Source organism: Ambystoma mexicanum, chromosome 5p, assembly GCF_040938575.1.
Source record: "Ambystoma mexicanum isolate Mex_15411 chromosome 5p, UKY_AmexF1_1, whole genome shotgun sequence".
In the NCBI taxonomy this organism is placed as follows: domain Eukaryota; kingdom Metazoa; phylum Chordata; class Amphibia; order Caudata; family Ambystomatidae; genus Ambystoma; species Ambystoma mexicanum.
The window spans coordinates 952286132-952306713 of NC_090930.1; the positions used below are offsets into that span (position 1 = coordinate 952286132).

Below are 20582 nucleotides of genomic sequence, written 5' to 3' on the forward strand. Positions count from 1 at the left end.
CTCAACGCTAACCAAATTGGATTTAGAGTTTCCTGCACAGCCCATAATTTGCTTCCTGAATATCTCCCATGACGGGCTAGGCGAAGGGGGGTGGGGGGAGGTCAGGGGAAACCCCAGATTATATGCACCGTTTGTCTTCTGGGCAGCCTTTGATACCATTAACCGGAGCTGCTTGTGGCAAAGAATTGAGAGGATGGGCTGCCAAGAGGATCCTTATGATTGGATCTGGGAGCTGCACTTGGTGAGCAGATCGAGATGGAGGGGAGGCATCATCACTGCACCGATTTCTACCTGGCGTGGTGTTAAGAAGGGGTGTGTTCTAGCCACTCCGCTTTTCAACTTGTAGATCTGGTGGATGTTCTAAGGACTGCCAAACTGTCCTCTGTGCTTTGGCCAGACTCTTCCCTATGCTGACATTAGCATAGATACCTAGATACCTGTTTTGGGGGGGGGGCCGTGGCGGTGCTTTCCTGATCCTTGGAAATGCTGGCAGTGTGCCCTGGCAACAGAGCAAAACTAATCTGATGAATTTTAGTGGCAAGATTTGCCCACCCCTCATTCCATCTCCAGGGCCGTACACTGCAGTACGTGGCTAGGTATACCTACTTGAGTCGCAATAGACACCAGGAGTACCCATCGTCTGATGGCGAGCAGAGAGACAAAGGAAGGCTGACTGCCTTGATCGATTTGCTAAGCAGGCTGCTGGATACTGGAAGGTATAATCCAACTATCAAGGCAGTTTTATTGACCAACAATACTTGGAAGCCATTACCATAAGTGTTTTGGAAGGCACATTCTGGTGCAGAATTCTTGCATTACTATCAGGTTTTCCTATCCAAATTCTGCACCTGGAATTATGGCTTTCCTCCATAAGAAGCCAGGTGTTAAAAGAAAAGGGCCATCCAATGATCTCCTTTAACCAATACTGAAACTTGTGCGGGCACTAATGGAAGCGAATGTACAAAGTGATCGATCTCTCTCATTAAATGCAGAGCACCTCAGACGTTTAATGTGGTTGGCTGGCCCCCTCTGAAGGATTTAGACTTTAGAACGATGATTGGTGTTTGGAGGAAGAAACTCAATGCATGGGACAGGAATTTATAATCTCACTTTAAGGTTAAAGAACTATACTTCTACTATGGAATTCCAACACACATGTTTCCTCACAAAAATGCTTGCTTGTCTGTTCCTGTGCAAAGCTGCATCATTTTGTATTGCTTCTCCGGATTAGACGGCTGCCAATTCTTAGTTTTGCCTCACGATCGCGTTCTGACTAATGGTAGATAATGTTGGATTTGTACATGTAGGCATATTCTAGAAACTCGAAAGCATGTTATGAATGTCCTGGGATGGGTGTAACCTATGACCAATTATGCTAATATAGTTCACTCCTATGAATGACTATTTCTGGTTTTGTCTGAATTGCGATAATTGAGCCCTAAATTTTGCGCTTTAGAGTATGGATGAAAGGCAGTCTGAAATTGGGAGGGATTACTTCGAATAGGTGCATTTTTGTTTCATTGTTTGGTTTTTTTGTAGAATATATTTTTACAACTGATAACCTTACAACTTTATCTAAATGCTAAAGTTGTAATATTGATCTTTGAATGGTTTTTGAACTGAGGCTAAATGAATATGTATCCCTGCAATCTGCCTTGGAACCAGAAAAATCACATTTAAGTATTCTCTGCAGCATGCAAGACTGCATCCTTGTAGTTGAATGCACCAGCTGAAGGTTGCAAACTCCTCCCAATGTTTTCATTAATACCATTAATTTGATCTCGAGGGGCTGCATTCTTGGGCTCGCCCCATGTTTTGGATTACAACTCCATCAGCCATATTGAGTCAATGGTGAATTCTGGAAGTTGTAGTCCAAAACCTCAAGGGGAACATGTCAAACACACTTGAACACTGGCTGCCAGAGTCATTCAGTTAAACAGTAGTTCATATTTCAATATCTAAACAATGTGGAGCCCCTCTACTAAGAATGAATATCGTTCAAATAACCTGTTCTCACTGTAGTTGTAGACACTCAATGGATGACATTGCATCAAACAGGTTATTTGACCCATGTTCGTTGTCAGAGAAGGGGCTCCTACACTTCATCCTGGGTAATCCAGACGTGGACCCTTTGCTCACTGTGCCTTAGACTCCGCTTCACCTCCCACATGTCTGGGGTTGCCAATGGTACGCTTATTCAGAGAATTGCCTAGCAGTTCGGTGCTGAACTGCTCTTTTGTGTGGGACCAGACTGATATGCAAATATGTAGTTCACCGCTGAACGGTGCAGTGAGCTAAAACATGGCTATAGACACGTGAGTGGAAGAAATTCCATAGAACAAGTTATTTAACCCATGTTCGTTCTCAGTCGGGCTGCCACACTTTTTATTGGATGTCTTGCAACACTATTTTCATATTCATTATGGAAACTTAACCTGTGCTGCGCATGTAGTGTGCATTTGACTTTTTTTTTAGAAATGTTCATGCCATGATTCCTTTGGTGGTGGTGTGGAGCTCTTGAACCTTTTTAATGCTTGAGGGTTCTACTTCTGTTTGGTTGTCAATTTGTTCTTTTGAAATGGCCTACAATTCTAGGCTCTCAAAGATGTGCTCTTGCAGGGGTGTTTTTGTGCAGACCTTCATTGCTATGTAGAGCACTAGCCTAAACCAAGCTCCAAATGTTGGTAGGAGCTATTTTGTAATTTGCACTTTTTTTGTAGACAATTTTATAACCTTGCACACTTACAACTGATAGTACAAATGCACCTATCTCTATTTCCTCCAAAAGTGACTTGTGCTGTGAGTTTTTTCCGGAAGTACAGCCTTGTGGTATGAATCCAGAAGTGTACATGCTTAAAGCTTCCACAAGGCTCTAGAACTGACCAGCCAGCTAATGGTTGGTGGTGAGCATGATTTCTGATGACCATTAGCTATTGAGAAATGGTGTGCATGTGGTAAACCGGGGGCGGGAGTGGAGAAAGAGGGGTGGTAATGCCTCATTTGCTGGATTTTAGGTTGCAGCTTTGAAAGGTTACCCCTGCTTGACCTAAAGCTCCCTTCTTAGACTTTCAATCGGACTGAAACCCAGCTTTACTTGGCTTGCTTACAATTCAGTGCTTGCCATGCGTCAACACTACACATCGGAAGCCTTGCCTAAATCAAAGAGCAACACCAAAGGATCACTATAGAGATACTGCCTCACACACAGGGTTTCACAAAATACTAGAAGTTAATAAATCCACTATATAATACCACGTTTCTGCCCTGAACACAGGAAAGTTTTTGTGAGACTTTGCAGGTGTAGAGACCTCTGGGTCAAGCCGGAATCTAAGAAGTGGCCCATAAACAGCCTATTGCAATTTAAGGCAGGACCATCATTTGGGTCTACCTGGGTCACTAGACACCTGATGTGCATAATGTTGAAGGATGTAAACTGGGCCGGTAACACTCTTGAAGGGGTAGCAACTTCAATGTTTAGGGTAGTCTGGAAACGATGTAGTAACCTCCCCAGCACAGCCTTGTATAATTTCTTCATTATTAGCAACATGCACTCCTCTTGAATGAGGATGGACATTTAAATTAAAGTGTCACAAGGTAATCCTACTTCCTATAAAGGAGACAGAAAATACATTCCCCACTCAACACTGATCTTTACATATCGTGTGATGCTGAAAGACCCTCTTTATACCAATAGTCTTGAAAAAATAGACCTAGTACTTATTTGTTTTTTTATAATATCAAAAATAGTTTATTTTAATAGGTTGAATCACAACCCAACTTGTTCTTTTATAAAACTAGCTCTAAAACAGAATTTTCAGTAAAAAGGACCCCACAACACAACATACAGTGGATACATCTACAATACAAATTACTAGTTTCACTCGCATCCATTCCTATAACATGACAATACATCAACATATAAAATTTATATAATGATTTAAACATTTCCAATCACTGAGTGTTATTAACTCAGAATAAACACTCCCGACATGTTTCAGTTCCTCGTGGCGCTAAATGCATGAACCTTCTTCAGGGGAAGAACACTTTTTTAATTTTTTCTCCACCATGTAATCCAGGGCCCCAACAGTACTCTTCAAACCGTACTCCTCACAAGTAGGATTACTGCAGTGTAGGTGTGCCACAGTGCACCCGAATGCCCTCCGACCTCTTTCAATAAGTCTGATACTGTTCTCTAAATGGTTCTTAGGTAACCAGGAACCTGATTTCAGCTATTACGCCATGCCAATACTCCTGCGTGGATGAAGAGATTGTTTACATATTCTTCGTCGCTGTTAAATTGTCCAAAAAATTGTAACCTTTGTTTCATGGAACGTTGCGCGACGTTCTCTACCATTTAGAGAACAGTATCAGACTTATTGAAAGAGGTCGGAGGGCATTCGGGTGCACTGTGGCACACCTACACTGCAGTAATCCTACTTGTGAGGAGTACGGTTTGAAGAGTACTGTTGGGGCCCTGGATTACATGGTGGAGAAAAAATTAAAAAAGTGTTCTTCCCCTGAAGAAGGTTCATGCATTTAGCGCCACGAGGAACTGAAACATGTCGGGACTGTTTATTCTGAGTTAACACTCAGTGATTGGAAATGTTTAAATCATTATATAAATTTTATATGTTGATGTATTGTATTGTCATGTTATAGGAATGGGTGTGAGTGAAACTAGTAATTTGTACTGTAGATGTATCCACTGTATGTTGTGTTGTGGGGTCCTTTTTACTGAAAATTCTGTTTTAGAGCTAGTTTTATAAAAGAACAAGTTGGGTTGTGATTCAACCTATTAAAATAAACTATTTTTGATATTATAAAAAAACAAATAAGTACTAGGTCTATTTTTTCAAGACTATTGGTATAAAGAGGGTCTTTCAGCATCACACGATATGTAAAGATCAGTGTTGAGTGGGGAATGTATTTTCTGTCTCCTTTATATGATGAAAATGTTGGTTATCCCCTAACCGTGAGAGTGAGGGAATGTTAAAATAAGGGGAACGGTAGACCTTTGTAAAGATAGAACAAGGTAATCCTACTTCAGAACCTCCCAAGTGGACAAAAGTTTACTTTACACAAGTGAGTACATTTGTGCCGGATTTTCAATAGGTTTACAGCACCAGCCACATTACAACCTTGCTGAAAATGTTCAAATTGGCTGGTGCAGGAACACTGTGCTCCAGTTAGCTCACAAAATAAACCTCAAAGTAGCTGCTTGATGCAGTAAGGACGAGACACCACAAACCCTTGATACCTCTGACCTAATATGCTGAACACATTTCTGACCATTTCTTATTGCGCCATCAGTTTCTTAGCTGGTCAAATAGGTTATGCCCTACTACGTTATATAGCATGTTGTCAAGGTTCTGGTACACAATAGGTTATGCTAGTTTCTACAATGTGTAAGCTTATTTATGTAGTTTAACATGCATGGTTACTCTAGGCTTGTGCACCAGTTGGTCATTCCTTCTGGGCACATTAGGACTTTAACCACAAATGCTTATCGGAATCTGGTTTTCATTTGAATGAACTGGTCCCTTCCTGGAGCTCAACCCGATTGTGATCACCAGGGTGTGATCTGTGTCTGGCACAAGTATTGGCTGGATGTTCATGTTCACCTGCATCTGGACTGTTTGCAGAAATATGTGCACTCTAATCGTGGTGGCACATTCCAGCCCGGGCACCTAAAGCCTTTTTGGGTCTGATCTTGGTGTATTAGTCACTGTAGTATACACCCCATTTTTTCTTAGTTACTATTTGAGGAAGGGGCACATCACAATGTTTGTATGAAACTACTGTGCTAGTGCTTACAGTGCAAATGTCATTACTCGCACGGCTCCACAGCAGGCATATCCCGTTGCCTTCCAAAATCTACAATGTTTACCACTTTTATGGTTGTTTTCTTTTGCTGGATATGATTGAGGTGGCAGGGTGGGGGGCTCCTCATGCGCCCAGTTAATTGCTGGCTGGTGTTGGTCTCATCCCTAGGTGGGCACAGCAGTCTGGTCACCCACTGACTCTTAGGGTAAAAAAGCTACCGTCCCATTTTACAATCTGTTGCCCTCTCCGATACTTTCGATTTGGCTGGGGTTCATAACGTGATCCTGTGGGTGGTCGCTCCCTTTTTTCCTGATCGTCCTGCTTCAATCACATGGAAATGTGAATGGGCTCACTGTAGAGCGATGGAGGGAAATCTTATTTTGCCTCGGGCAAAAGAAGACTTTGCAGTCCTCAAACTTGCTATGAAGGTTTTTGGGGAGTTGGTGGATCTAGAAGCTCATCTACTGCCTCCAGTAGATTTTGTGAGGGAACACCTCTTTTCGAGGGGGATGAAGGGGTGGACTGGCTATCTTATAATGGCATTGAATGTTGTAGGTTACTGGTTCACTTGTGTTCAAATCCTGTGAGGCCTGTAATCTCTGGAAGTGTATGTCGCTGCAAATGCTGAATCGCCTGATGGAAGGAGACCTCAATCTGACTGGGGACTGTCTTGGTTGGAACTATCTGGGTACATGACGAATTAAAAGATAAAGGCATTTGAGTGCTTTATTAAAAATCGGTTCCTTAATGGATGCAATGGCATAGACCGTACCTCCATTTTATCCCAAGTGTTGTAGACACCTCCGGAGAGAGACCTTGCTTCCTGGACTAATGGGTCTCTGGTATAGCCACTTCAGGGGTGTCCCTCCCAGTAAAGCTGAGGCATTCTCATTGAGAGTAAGCTGTGCTCTTATGAAACCACTTCAGCAGTATCTGTGTGGGAAGAGACGTTTTGGGCCCAACCTCATTGTGTGGGAGCAACAAGAGACTCTGGAAAATGCAAGTCGGTACTGTTCACTAAAGTACATCATTGGGTGGTCTGGAGCAAAACAAGTGAAACTAATCTGACCTGCCTGAGCCGCAGTTGTGCCTTTGCTGAATCCTACAAACTAATTCTGCTGTGCAGAAAGATGCAAAGATGAAGCAACACTATTACTTGACCAGTTCCCACTACCTTCACTGTTTTGAGAGAGGCAATGATTTATGGTAGAATAATGCAGGTCGTACTCTGGCTTGCAAAGTCCCCTGGCCCTAATGGTGTAACTGTATCCGCTTTAAAAAAAACGTAGCCCTGCTTTATTTGTCACGAGTCCTTAAGGCAACATCTTGAACTTTATTTTTGAACGCCATCCGCTTTATAAAACCAGAGTGCGACACATTGCTATGTACAACTTGTCTGGCCTCTAGGGTGTTACAGGAAGAAAAGGCGAACGCCTAAGGATCTGGGCCGACACCAAGGACTAATGACATTAGGCCTATTGTATGGAACGGATTTGTATGGGTTGTCTGACAGTCTGGTTATGGATGCTGTGCACTAACCCAACCATAGATGCTGAAGTCTTACAACCACATCAGTTTAAGCGTCCAGCAACTCATTACCTTTGTGGTAGTAGCTGTAACTCGGGAACGAGCGAATTGCTCCAGAAGTATGATGGCGCTCTTACCCTCCTATATTTAGTATAATCCTGTAACCTTTAGCATGCACTATTGGCCTGTGCTTGCATAGGAGCAGCCTGTCTGGAGGCAGTGAAGGGCATGCATTTTGCAGGTGACATGCTTGTGACTTAGCGCAGTAGATCTAATAGCACGAGAAGTTGCTGTCCCAAGTCCACATTTCCCCTCATTTCTGAATGCTAAAATGAGGACTAACACATGTAAAACTCTAAATGGGAACCAAGAGTTGAAATATCCAGGGGACCTTCTATGCAAGGATTCCCATGTGCTCTGTGGTCAACAGAATAATGGAAATGTCAACAGATTGTTGGAAACCTGAGGGCAGACCTAGGCAAATTGTACTTGCGGGATATAATGTAAAAATGTACTTTGGGATATAATATAGTAAACCTAATGCTTACAATGTGTCCAACATGTGTACTCACGGTTCCTCTGACAAGAGGGGCAGAATTTCTTCTCACTAAACTTGTTTGGTGTCCTGGAAAGATGCCAAGCTTTTGAGTTGTGAAACTAAAGGTTACTTTCCACAACGTATAATACAGTATCCCGCCATCTAAACGCTACGCATTCTCTAATGCCAACAGTGGCTAACGGAGATGGGGTGCACACTCCTAATTCTTAGACACAAATCAAAATGTACACTGCCGATCTCTGGACTGTGTTGCCTTCAGCAGGAAAGTCTTCTGACAAGGGAGAACCAACCTTCACATTCATGTTTGCAGTCTGTTTGATGCCACCCTGTGTCCAGATAGACTGGAGGAAACTCCTGGTCTATATGGAGACACTCTGGCATCCACCGCCATAAACATACTCTTGTAAATGATGTTGCCGCTGTGGTCTCCTGAAGTCAGAGCCCCACATTGCGCAAAAAAAGCTTCCCTCATCACACTGAGGTGGACAAAGTGAAAAGCTCTCATAAACCCATCCATGAATGCTACTCAATTGACAGCTGCCCTGACGTTACCAACTTTTTGACAAACCAAGCCGACTGGGAAATGTATTTGGGCAGCCTCATACCAGGAAAAGACAGTAGTTTTGGCTCTGCTCCAAATGCACAACTGACAAACGCATGCTCATAAAACGGTCTTTGGCTGTATTGTTCACCCAAGGAAATATCTATGTTGGCCCTATAAAATGTAGACCTGCTGGCTATTTTTTTCTCAAATTGATGAGGCTGAGATTTTAAATAATGTTTAGAGCTGGAGTATGGCCAGCTAGCAGAACACCACAAAGTAGGTATTTCGCAGTGGCGTATGTGGAACATTCCCAACCGAACGCTCCTTGCTGACTGCATTCTGTGAATTTACCCCCTGACTGCAGTTGCACACAAGCTATGCACAGCATTGTGGCATCAAGACCAGACTCAGTTCAAAATCCACTTTTGTGAATGTAAGGTGATGAAGATGGGAGGAGAGAATTAAATGTTCCCCTGGTTATTTAAATCTGGCGGCTTTAATTTTGAGGGTGGATAATCATTAGTAGAAGCAGTGCAGGGCTAATGGAGGAAAGAACACCTGCTCTCAAAATTGTTACTATACCCATTTATGTTTATAGGTTAATACATTAACTTCACTAGGAGAAGATGCAATGAAGATTTCAATCCTCTTGATTAGCTGAACAGTCTGGGAAGACCACCAAGCGTAGCCTCTTATGGTCACTTCCATCAGTCTTCACTAACGCAGATGTGCACCTGTGGTGCAATTTTTAAGATTTGCTTTCTTTTAGTTTGAAGCAGCTCTTGTTTATGAAACAAGGTAATCTATATTTGAGAAGCTGTGTTGGGCCCTAGGTGTGGAACCTTCCTTAGCTCTGTTATTGGTCCTGATATATTTTCTTTAGTGCAAGGATTGGGTTGTTGAGGTGAAGTGCACACCTCCTTGTGGTATGATCTGGAAATATCCTGGATACCTCGCTATTTTACACAAGGATTTGCCACACCGTTTCTGGTTTAGTGATTCCAATTGATTTTATACATCAATCTGTTTAGTGCGTGGGCTCGTAGTTCCATTGTTGGTCAGCCGACATACATTTCAAACTGTGGGTCTTTATCAAGGCTATTGGTAGAAAGTGGAGGCCCCCGGTGGGGTCCTGGAGGAAGGTGTTGGATGTGTCCTAGACAACTGGGCTCTGCATGGGGCCCTCTGTGTGAGTGAAATGGCTGCGTCAATATGTCCTCAGTGACACACGTCCAATACCTTCCTCGAGGACCAACTTTCTACCAATAGCCTTGATAAAGACCCACGGGTCGAAACACATGCCGGCTGACCAATGGGTCTAGGAGCCCACGCACTAAACAGATGTATAAAATCAATTGGAATTATCACTAAACCAGAAACTGTGGAAAATCCATGGAGTAAAACAATAAATAGCAAGGTATCAGGATATTTCCAGAATATATATTCGCGGGTAGCATATTTTTACAATAACTTGCTAAGTCAGCAGAGTTCAATAGGTGTCTGTAAACAAAGCACGAGTTGCCCAGTCAATTTCTCCACCCTGGCTTCAAGCATGTTTCTCTAATCTGCATAAAGTGCGGATGTAAAAGCCTAGTCCTTAATTCAGTACCAGTTCCACTGAAATCAGACTCCACTTAAAATTACATTGATCAAGTTTGAGACATTTATTTGTATACATCTGCATTTTTCTTCCACATGTCAATACATACTTTGCATTCCCTGCGCTAACTTCATTTTGTTGAACTCCACCAACAAATTGGCATTTTCCTAAGGGTGCAAGTCAGCAGACTATTCAAATGTTGGACATCAGCAGTGCGAGTGCTCATTAAGAGCATAACCTTTCACATCAAATTCTTTAATGGCCAAAGTATGTTAAACCGCACACTGAATCTAGCGGTACTGTTTGGTTGACTTGGACAAAGTGGTTGAAATTTCCTAGTAGGAAAACTGTCTGTCAGTGTTCCTTTATAGAATACATAAAGAAACGAAGGTGGAGAAAGGAAAAGAAATAGGAATGTAGACTAATTGGAAGGTGGGGCAGGGGAGAGTTATAAAAAATGTCACTATCGGATTGAGGTAAACCCATTTAGCGTTGACTCCCAAATAGTGATGGTCGAAAAGACCAATTGAGAATGGTGCTGATCTGTATAGCGTATTTCAAAAGGACCTTCACTCAAGTAACCCCTACATGGAAACCAAATCTATCCCCGCTAATAGGCTAGTCACTTATGAAGGCCATTTCCTGTTAGCCAGGCTAATTCATGGCTAAAGAAATGGGTTTGACACCTTCAATGTGCAGTAGTCTGTTGATCAAGTCCTCTTGGAGAGTAGGCTTTGGACCCAGACTCGACTCTTTCAAACATGGCTTGTATTGGAAACCTGTTCGGAGACTTGCACTCTAACTTCTAGCCTAAAGCTCATCACTTCTATTTAACCCAATTTCACTGAATTGGGAACATGGTCTGTGTACATCAACAAAAATACTTGAGTGTACAGTTGGTTAACTTGACCACATATGGAGTAATTCAGATCACTTGTACCTGGCCAGAGCATGTCCCTAAACTCACTGCAATGCTTGTTCACCTGAATTCCTAGCCACCCAATTTTCTTTGAAATTGGTTAGGTCTGTTTATGAATTACCATTCTATGGTTTGCTTTATCGCACTTTTCAGATTTGTTCATTGTTTTTTTTTTATTTCCATGCTGCTTCACCATTGTCCTGCACTTTTAAATTTACAATGCATTTGTCAAACTTTCCATTTTGTGATTTTGTACCTATGTGAACGTGATGGCTACATAGGCCAGATGGTAATAAATGTGAATGCACATGTTCTAGCTGTGAAAGGCCCCAGTAGTGAACCTGAAACCTGTGCTCACGGAGAGGTCTTAAGTGGAGGGCTTCTGGATTCAAGTGTAGAAAAGACTGTCTCTAAATGCAAGATTGCCCTAAACCAGGACAGGACGCTGTCAACAAATCTATCTAAATTAACACCTGGAAAAAGGACCTCTTTAGCCCAGAAACTGATTTTGAAGAACAGCAAGCTAGATTTTTCTTTCCTGAATCGAACTGTGAACCGAGGAAATGGAAGACCTGATGTAACCAAATGATCGCGTTCAACCTCATGTAGTGAAAATATGGGGGCGGTCCTTCAATATTTACTGTTAGCCACGTTAACACATTCGACAAAGGCAACTTTGGTTCAAACGGCATGTTGAATGTACCAGAAGCTGGTCTTGGGCTGAGGCAATAGGTGGCAAATCGCAAACTGCTCCTAGAACCAAATCTTGCCTCTTCCCATGGGTGTCCACCATTCCTGCAGCAGAGTTGGATGCCTGGAGCTACACTGGATGTCTGGTCTTTCATTGGTGTTTTCTCCCTTGCGTCCCTTGGCACAGATTCACTGCATGGTTTACACAAGTTGGCTCAAACTAGCTGAACCGGAATCCCGAACTAGTGCAGTTTTGTAGTCTCCCGACAGTGATTATCACTATTGGCTCCTGGTGTGTACAGCTGTGACCTAACCTTTTGCAGCAGATTGTAGCACAGGTGGACTGTTGCAGAGGCCGAGAAGGCGGTGAAGGATGACTGACCAGATTGGAGAAGATGGACAGTCTCCTCGCCAGGAGACTGGGGTCTGAGGATGGGAAAGGGAAGAGAATAATGCACTGGGCCAACAGGTAGAGGCAACCACGAACAGCCAAGTAGATCCACATACTTGTTTGCCAACTGGCCCAGGTTGCTGACATGGTAGCAACTTGAAAGGTTATAACTCATGATCTTTTTTTTTTTGCCAGCAGGTAAATCAATGGTCAAACCATGCAGATGCTCTGCATAAGGGAAATGTCCTTTTGTGCAGTCATAGAATCGGAGGCCTTTGGACTTGACTGTTCTTCTGTTGCTGATTGCTCAGCCCGCCATTATTGGACAAATATTCTTGTACCGTAAATCTTGCAAGTTACCTTCAATATCGGTTAATTCCTCCTTGTACTATTCTCACAAATTCTCCACTTCAGCAGTTCTTTTTAATCCTGAGATTCATAGGAACGTAAGCAATTGGTGAACCCAGCAGGATAATCGAATATACACCAGTGTTTCTTGCATAAAAGCAAAGCGGTTTAATGCTGATATCTGCCCACAAGAGACCTCAGTGAGTCAAATGCTTGCCCCAACCATCTTTGCCACACAGTGCAGATGCCTGAGATCTATTAAATGAGTACCCTCAAGTTGCCAAATTGCATTTATGCTTGTACAACAGGTGCACCCAATTTGTTTTTCACTAGGGGTGTGTGTTAGAATTGGGTTAGTGTAACTGTGGGGAGAAAAAAGGGGGGGGGACACAAACTGCCTCCTACTCCTGCACTGTGCACAAAGACATTGCACAAAGACATACATAACTTGATCTTTAAACCAATGCTGAAAAACCTCTAAAGTTGCGAGCACAACTATTTTGGCCAGAAAGAAAACAAATGCACGTGAATCATAGGAGTCTGCAGGGTACACACTTTTTTATTAACCTGTCTTCATTAGGTGAAAACAGTGACTCATTCTTTGAGACACCACTTCACATACAAAACAAGTACATCTGAGTCAGGAACATATACCTGTATACATACAGTTTTAAAACCATGTATCACAATAGGCTGGGTGAAATACCACTTGGATCACATCTTATTTCTTTATCACTCAAATTTATGACCACTTTCAGAATTGATATTTTTAATTAGGTTTTTGCTTAACCTATCTCCTCTCGGGTGCTAGTGGGCAGTGGATGAAGCTGCAAAATTAACGTGTCCATGCAGTGCGTTTCAGCCCCTATGGCATGAGATAGACCGCATCCATCCGTGGTCTTCTCCTTTAGTGGTGCCAGGCCTTCATCAGGACGAGGAGTTACTTCTATATCGGGCTTCTGTAGTCTTTAGGCCATGTGATACTTTTCTTTTCTAAAGTTAAAATAAAAAGCAAGCCACTTGGGACTAGGCCAAAGGTGTAAAACGATGTTTTCGTTTGTCAAATTCTTTGAAAATGCTTATCCGACATATGGTTTTTAACACTCACCTTTGTATAGTGAGCGAGGCAGCGACAGAGGGGGAAGTCACGTGTTGATTGCAGTTAACTATAATGACCTGTGTGGTACAATAAACACAGGGCATAACATTTAGAGCTAGTAGGCTGGCTATCGACTTGGGCATGCATAGTTGGGACTAGGTTTTATAAATGCCTCTTCAGAAAATATCTGGAGGACTTCATTCTTGTTGTATGTCAGGCTAGTATAATTTGTCATCCTGGGATATTCATCAGATCTTGTTAGAGGAGCTCCTCATGTGACCTGTAAACAAACGGGAAACAGGAGCATGTTAGGCTCGCTCAGTTGAATTGTTGGATTTTCTGGGATTTTTTTCGTGCGGAGCGCATATGGAGAAAAGGTACAAATGGGGGAGCAAACATGGTCTCTTTCACTTGTGTCTGGCGCTCTGTAATTCACGTTCCCCTCCGCTGCTTCCTATTGGCTTGGCCGTATCCAAACTCAGCCTGCGTGTGCTTGAACGCGCGCCGCCCAGAGTCTGGGTTTTTGTGTTCTTCATGTGGGCCGACCACGTGACCCGTGGTCACGTGATACTGAAATGTGTAGACCTCCATGGGCATCTTGCGAAATTGAGTTTTCTCGCCACTATACGCGTTGACACGCTCATTCAAACGTTAAGTGTGTATTCGTGGAAGTACTGTTTAACTTCCTTAATTTTACAGATTCTTTTCTGTTGTACCTAATGAGAAAATTGGGAATGTGAGTGCAACCCCTGTGTTGGAGTCACTCACACCCTCATTTGTTTATTAACCATGCTATCAGCCAGACACCTGTTCAGCCAAAATATCCAGGAGCATTCAAAAATAAAACTAGACACACGTGCAGTGTAATGCATACACCGAAAGCCAGAGGATGCGCTCCTTCGCAGAATTGCTTAGTACATCGCATTCAAAAGATTTTACACCCATAATGAAAGTGCAGCACATCAGATATACCTATAAAAACAAGCCATTTGGAAAACATTTGCAGAACACTTGCATATTGAGCTTATAAGAGAAAAACGCTAATCACTCCAGCATATGTTCGATTATCTCTTATTTATTAATGCTCCTGGAAATTTTGGCTGAACAGGTGTCTGGCTGATAGCATGATTAATAAACAAATGCGGTTGCGAGTTGACTCCAATACAGGGGTTGCACTCTCATGCCCAAATTTCGCATTCGGTACAACAGAAATGAGGAATCTGCAAAATTAAGGAAGTTGGAACAGTAATTTCACAAATACACCTTTTTGAATGAGCACGTCCACGCATATAGTGGCGAGAACTCAATTTCCCAAGATGCCCGTGGAGGTCTACACGTTTCAGTATCACGTGACCACCAGTCACGTGGTCGGCCCACAAGTAGAATAACACAAAAACCCAGGCGCCGCGCGTTTTCGAGCATGTGTAGACTGAGTTTGGATACGGACAAGCCGATAGGAAACAGCGGAGAGGAACGCGAATTAGAGCTCCAGACACCTGAGTAAGTGGAAGACCATGTTTGCTCCCCCATTTTTACCTTTTCTCCCTACGCGCTCCACACGAAAAAATCCCAAAACAATTCAACTGAGCAAGCCTAACATGCTCCCGTTTCCTGTTTGTTTACAGGTCACATGAGGAGCTCCTCTAACAAGATCTAATAAATACCACAGGCTGACTAATTATACCAGCCTGACATACAACAAGAACAAAGTCCTCCAGATATCAGTCTCTGAAGAAGTATTTATAAAAGTAGTCCTGACTAAGCATGCCCAAGTCGATAGCCAGCCTGCTAGCTCTTTGAGGCTAAATTTTATGCCCTTTGTTGTATCACACAGGTCATTATAGTTAACTGCTATCAACAAGTGACTTCCCCCTCTGTCCCTGCCTCGCTCACCATACAAAGGTGAGTGTTTTTTCGAATTCTTTCAAAATGCTCATCCGGCATATGGTTTTTAACACACAACAAACATCGTTTTACACCTTTGGCCTAGTCCTAAGTGGCTTTTTATTTATTTTATCTTTAGAAAAGTGTCACATGGCCTAAAACCTCAAATCAATTCTGAAAGTGGTCAAATTTGAGTGATGAGGAATAATGTGATCTAAGTGGGATTTCACCAAGCCTATGTTGTGATACATTGTTTTAAAACTGTATACAGGTATATGTTCCTGACTCAGATGTTATGTTACACTTGTTTTGTATGTGAAGTGGTGTCTCAAAGAATGAGTCACTGTTTTTAGACTTTGATCAATGGGAACCTAATGGAGACAGGTTAATAAAGGTGTTCCCTGCAGGCTCCTATGATTCACATGCATTTTGTTTTCTTTCTGGTCAAAGTAGTTGTGTTGTGCCCGCGACTTTTGCGGTTTTTGGGCATTGGTTTAAAGGCGGAGTTATGTAGGTCTTTGTGCACACAGTGCAGGAGTAGCAGGCAGTTTGCCCCCCTTTTTTCTCCCCAAATTGCATTTATCGCAGCCCTTGAATCATGAAGTACTATATTAAAACTGGATATCTTTTTAATCGGTTACATAAAAGTGACTTAAGTGATTGCTTCAGTTGTATTGTGAAGATTGGTCTTTACTCTGACCTGTGTAATGCTATGCCCCCTCATTTCCGTGGCGGGTTCCCACCACCCTGCATTTTGAGGCAAGCATCTTAATGTGTGACATGGCATGAATGGATATTTAACTGAGTTCAGTGGTGACTGGGTTAAGGTTTGGGTATTAAAGGGACAACTAAGGTGTAGTGTGGGGCAACCGCATTTGAGTTTTTACATTCCACCAATTATAGGCTGGCAAGTGGGAGTGTTTGGGGGGGGGGGATTGGCTATGGATTGAGCATGGAAGTGCTTGGCTTTGCATACCTTCACTGGTATTCCAGGGGCTTGTTGATCAGTCTCTTGTAGTCTGCAGAGATTCTGGGCACTACTCAAAAGGTGCTGCCTCTTGTCTCGTGATTGGAAGGTGATGCAGCAATTGCATTGATGTCTCCATCTTGAACTGAAAAAGGTGGACATTGCTTAGGGGTGTAGTGGGCGAAGGTGGTATCGCACACAACCTCTGAGTTTATACTGAACGGGGAAGAACCTAACTGAACAGTGGGTGAACATTTGTAAGGTGTTGTATGCAACGGAATAGTGGTTAAAAACTACACAAGGTTAAATGGGAAGAACAGGGGAAATAACTGGCAGAAAATAGTAAATGTAGAGTCGTGGTCCTACTAGGCCTTGTAGCATTTGGCTGTGCAATTGCATTGAGAAGTGCAGGGGATGGGGATGGAAGGAGAAGTTGGGAGTAGACCAGTGCTGGAAAGGTTCCTGGGATGGAAATGCTGACGGAGCCAAGGAGGAGAACCTCGGGCTAAGTTCTATTGCAGGCTACTCTCGGGTGGACTGTGGAGCCACCAAGCGGGGGCTGGTAGGGTAGTGCAGGGGCAGGGGGTGCTGGTATTAACTGGGAAGAAGGGCCTGAGATACTGTGGGGTTTGAGGATCAGGCCAACGGTCACAGCAGCATTGGGGTGATTAGCAGGGAATGGAAAGGGGTAGAGCAGAGTTTTGAGAAGTTTCTGCAAATTAAGGAGGTCCAGCTCAAGTCAGAGGGGCAGGGAGGTGTTCCAAAGGGAGGCACCAGCCGAGGGGACAGACCGGCCCCTACTCTGCTTGGAGAAGTGTTCGACTGTGTTGGAGTTGGAGCGTAGGGCTCTAGCAGGGAAGTTTTTAGGGAGGGAAAGTTGGAGATAGTGTGGTCCCAGGATGCCTTGTGGATGATGCAGAGGGTCTTGAATTTGATCATTGCAGCTACCAGAGGGATTTTAGGGCAGGAGAGATTCAGTCCCTGTGCTTGAGTCAACGGATGAGTTCTGCAGCCCTATTTTGGATTAGCTGGAGAAGGCAAAGGGAGGAAAGGGGGAGATTGAGAGAGGCCGTTGCAGTTGCCCAGCAGAGAGTACTGGAGACATTGAGCTTCTGGGGTAAGGTGAGAAAGAGAATTCCTCTGAGCATGTGGAGCTGGAAGTGGGACTTATTGCGAAGGTCAATGATGTGAGGGTTGAAAGAGGGGAGTTGAAGGTTTTCGGCTTCACAAGATAGTGGGGGTAGAGGGCCCGCAGAGGGTAGGAGGAAAAGAGGGTGCAGGTAGCCCGATGAGGAGGATCTCAGTCTTACTAGCATTGAGACAGATAATTGCTGCACACCATGCCTGAATGGCAGTCGGATGAGGGGTGGAAGTAGAGGGACGTTTGAAGGAAAGCTCTGCCATCGGCATAACACTGGAAATGAGAGGGAGATCAGGTGAGCAAAAGGGGTGAGGTAGATTTTGAATTTTCTAAAGGTGAAGCTAGCATTTTTAGAATGTGCCTGTGTGGAATGACTTTGGATAATTCAATCTAATCATGATCAATTAAATGCATTGTTGTATGCTAACATTGTGACTGTTATGAATGGCGTATTCGTAGTAAGCGTGCTTTGCCGTCAATTTGTATGGTCGATGCGTACCACCCTGCCCACTACCCAACTTGAGTAGATTATGTTCCTAGGTTGGCAGGGTTGAGGAATAATCATGGAACAGATCTTTAATGCCCCATTATGCCTAGCTCTGAGCTGGACAAGCCCTGGTTATTAGGTGAAGTGCCTCAGTGAAACTAGAGTCCAATGTCTTGGCTGTGAGCTTTCTCCTTAAACTCCTTGGTGAAGCTGGTGAGCGGAGGTGGAAGGTGGAAGCTCCTTTGCATTTCAAGTAGTAACATCATATTTATAGCCAAATTTCTCTCCCTGTTAACCCCACCCGAATGTGTTGTGTAACTTGTTTACCATTTCAGTTAGTGTAGGTTGCTTTGTGATGTTTGTTTGTTTTGCTTCCAGGAAAATGTAGATAAAACTGCAGTTCACGCTAAACGACAACTGGTTGAGACTGCGTTCAGAGACCGGTCCCATCGCATCTCCCTAACTCAAGGTAAATTTTTCATTGCGACTTGTGTGCGAAGGGGAATATACTCGCTGTGAGGTGTTGTACCTCTTTTACTCGTTTTATTTTGGTGACTATTAAACAAAAGCCACAGATCGATGGTCAAATCTTGATCAGGACTTGAACAGCAACAGGATTAATATAGTTCATAGAAAGCAAGGTCCGCTGAGCACTGAGGCCAGTTTATTTTTAATTGGATCTGATCTAAAGTAAACACCACAAATTATTTGCAAACACTTTTGCCACATAATCCCAGCACCACTACATACCCTCAAATACATTTAGTTCCTGCTTCTGGGGGTGAAGGTTCCATTTTGTGCAATTGCTTGCTGGATTTCAGAGATTATCCCATATTCTTGCCATACTGCATGCAACTCTACTATATCCAATTAATTTGGTCTGGTATCTGTTTGGAATACCTTCTGTCAAACAGGGAGTGATGGAAAGCAGTAACCACTGTCTGGGGGTGGGGTGGATATGAACAATCAATTTCACATGTTTGTGTAACATGGAGGTTTGTGTAACATGTTTGGAGTTTGTATTTTAATGAAGTGGCCTTTAATTGCAGGATTTGTTTGGACTCCATTTTTACATTTTTCAATCAATTTTTGCACCCGCTTCACATTTAGTAACTAGTCTGCAACTGTTTTATTATCCCGATTTCTGATGTGGCAACATCAAATATAGCGGCTTCTTTACCTGGAGTGATGGATGTTGAAGTTCATTAACCTAGTCATCTCTGGGCCTCTCCTTTTTGAAGCATGCTGCTATTACCAGGCTATCCTGGCTGAACTCCAATCCCACCACCAATTAGTATTTAATCAAAATGTATTCGGGCATGTCTCACTCGATGGGGACCAGACACAAGTGCATTTCCCATGACGTCACCAGTGACGGTCTGGATTTTGACTTCATCAGCAACAGGTCAAACTTGGAGCAGTTGTGTTCAGCAACTATTAGTAACAATGCTCTGCAGATCATTCCACATGCAGTGGAGACTACCTGATGACTCTGAAGGGGATCGGGGGCAGGTTCCCTTTCTCGTAAGACAATATGGCTGTCTTCTTTTTAAAAATAAGACTGCAGTGTCATATAAAGCGATTTTGCAAGTATCACAGAAGTCTGGTGTTCCTTCCCATGGTTGTTCCTTGCACACAAGCTTAATTTCTTTACACCGATATCCAGCGGGGTTGGGGCTTCCGATTTCGAACTAAAGTATGTTGCTGCCAGTTGTAAAGTTGGCAAGCAGTTCTGCAGGGTGTAAAAGATGGTCACTGCATCAGTACTGTCAAGCAAAAAAGCTGTCCTACAGTGGGAGCTACGAAAATGGGCAAATCCTGTTGCTGTGCTTTGTGTGTTGGGTGGGCAATTGCCATAGCAAATCCAAGGTCTGATCATGTTGTATGGGTAAATGCTGGGCAAGGTTAATTCTAGCGCTTGGATTTCCCTTGGATGCTGCAAAGCTGCCTTTAGCTGTCTGGCGCTTGTACATCCTGGGTATGGATTTGCAGTGTTAGAAAGTTTAAAAAGGACATTTGGGAGATATAAACACTCCAAATGCGAGAAATTCTTGGTGCCAGTAGTTCAATATTAGAGTAATTTCGATACTATTATGATAGATTCTTTTTACCTACATGGAGGCAGACTGAAGCTCTAGAAGATTTTATATGGTGAAAAGTATTGGGACTGTATAACAGCCTTGGTTAATCGCTCTGAATTTGGCCTTCTTTCCATGGCAGCATGGATTAAAAGGAAAAATTGGCTTTTTAAAGAAATCTTTATCGCAAGTCGTTATTTTGCGATTTAAATGCTTTGATAGCGCCATCTACTTTTCAAACTGGTTAAGATGGAGTCGCTGAGACTAATATTGACAGTCCACAATGTAAAGAAGGCTGTGTAGGACCAAGATTGGTGTAGGAAGCGAGAGGATATTATGGAAGTATGTTTTCTCATGTTTCCGGCTGAGAAACCTTTGTACAGAACTGAACTCAACATTATGAAATGCTCCATTCCTAAATGGCTGAGGTATCTTTCGTTTTAACCTTCCTACGATGGTGGGAAATGTGGGACATAAGGGTATTGAGGGAGGTAATGGAATAGCTTGTTGCAAGGGTGGGCAGGC

The 20582-nt window shown here is 43.1% G+C and overlaps 1 protein-coding gene across 5 annotated transcripts in view; it reads left to right on the forward strand.

The window, feature by feature from the left end:
- The window catches only part of GRB10 (growth factor receptor bound protein 10), an 848605-nt gene that overhangs the window by 370815 nt on the left and 457208 nt on the right, over positions 1-20582 (forward strand). For all 5 annotated transcript variants that reach the window (XM_069613407.1, XM_069613409.1, XM_069613406.1 and 2 more), the window contains one exon: positions 18358-18448. In XM_069613407.1, the coding sequence (XP_069469508.1) occupies positions 18358-18448 (91 nt within the window). The remainder of the gene's footprint in view (positions 1-18357; positions 18449-20582) is intronic.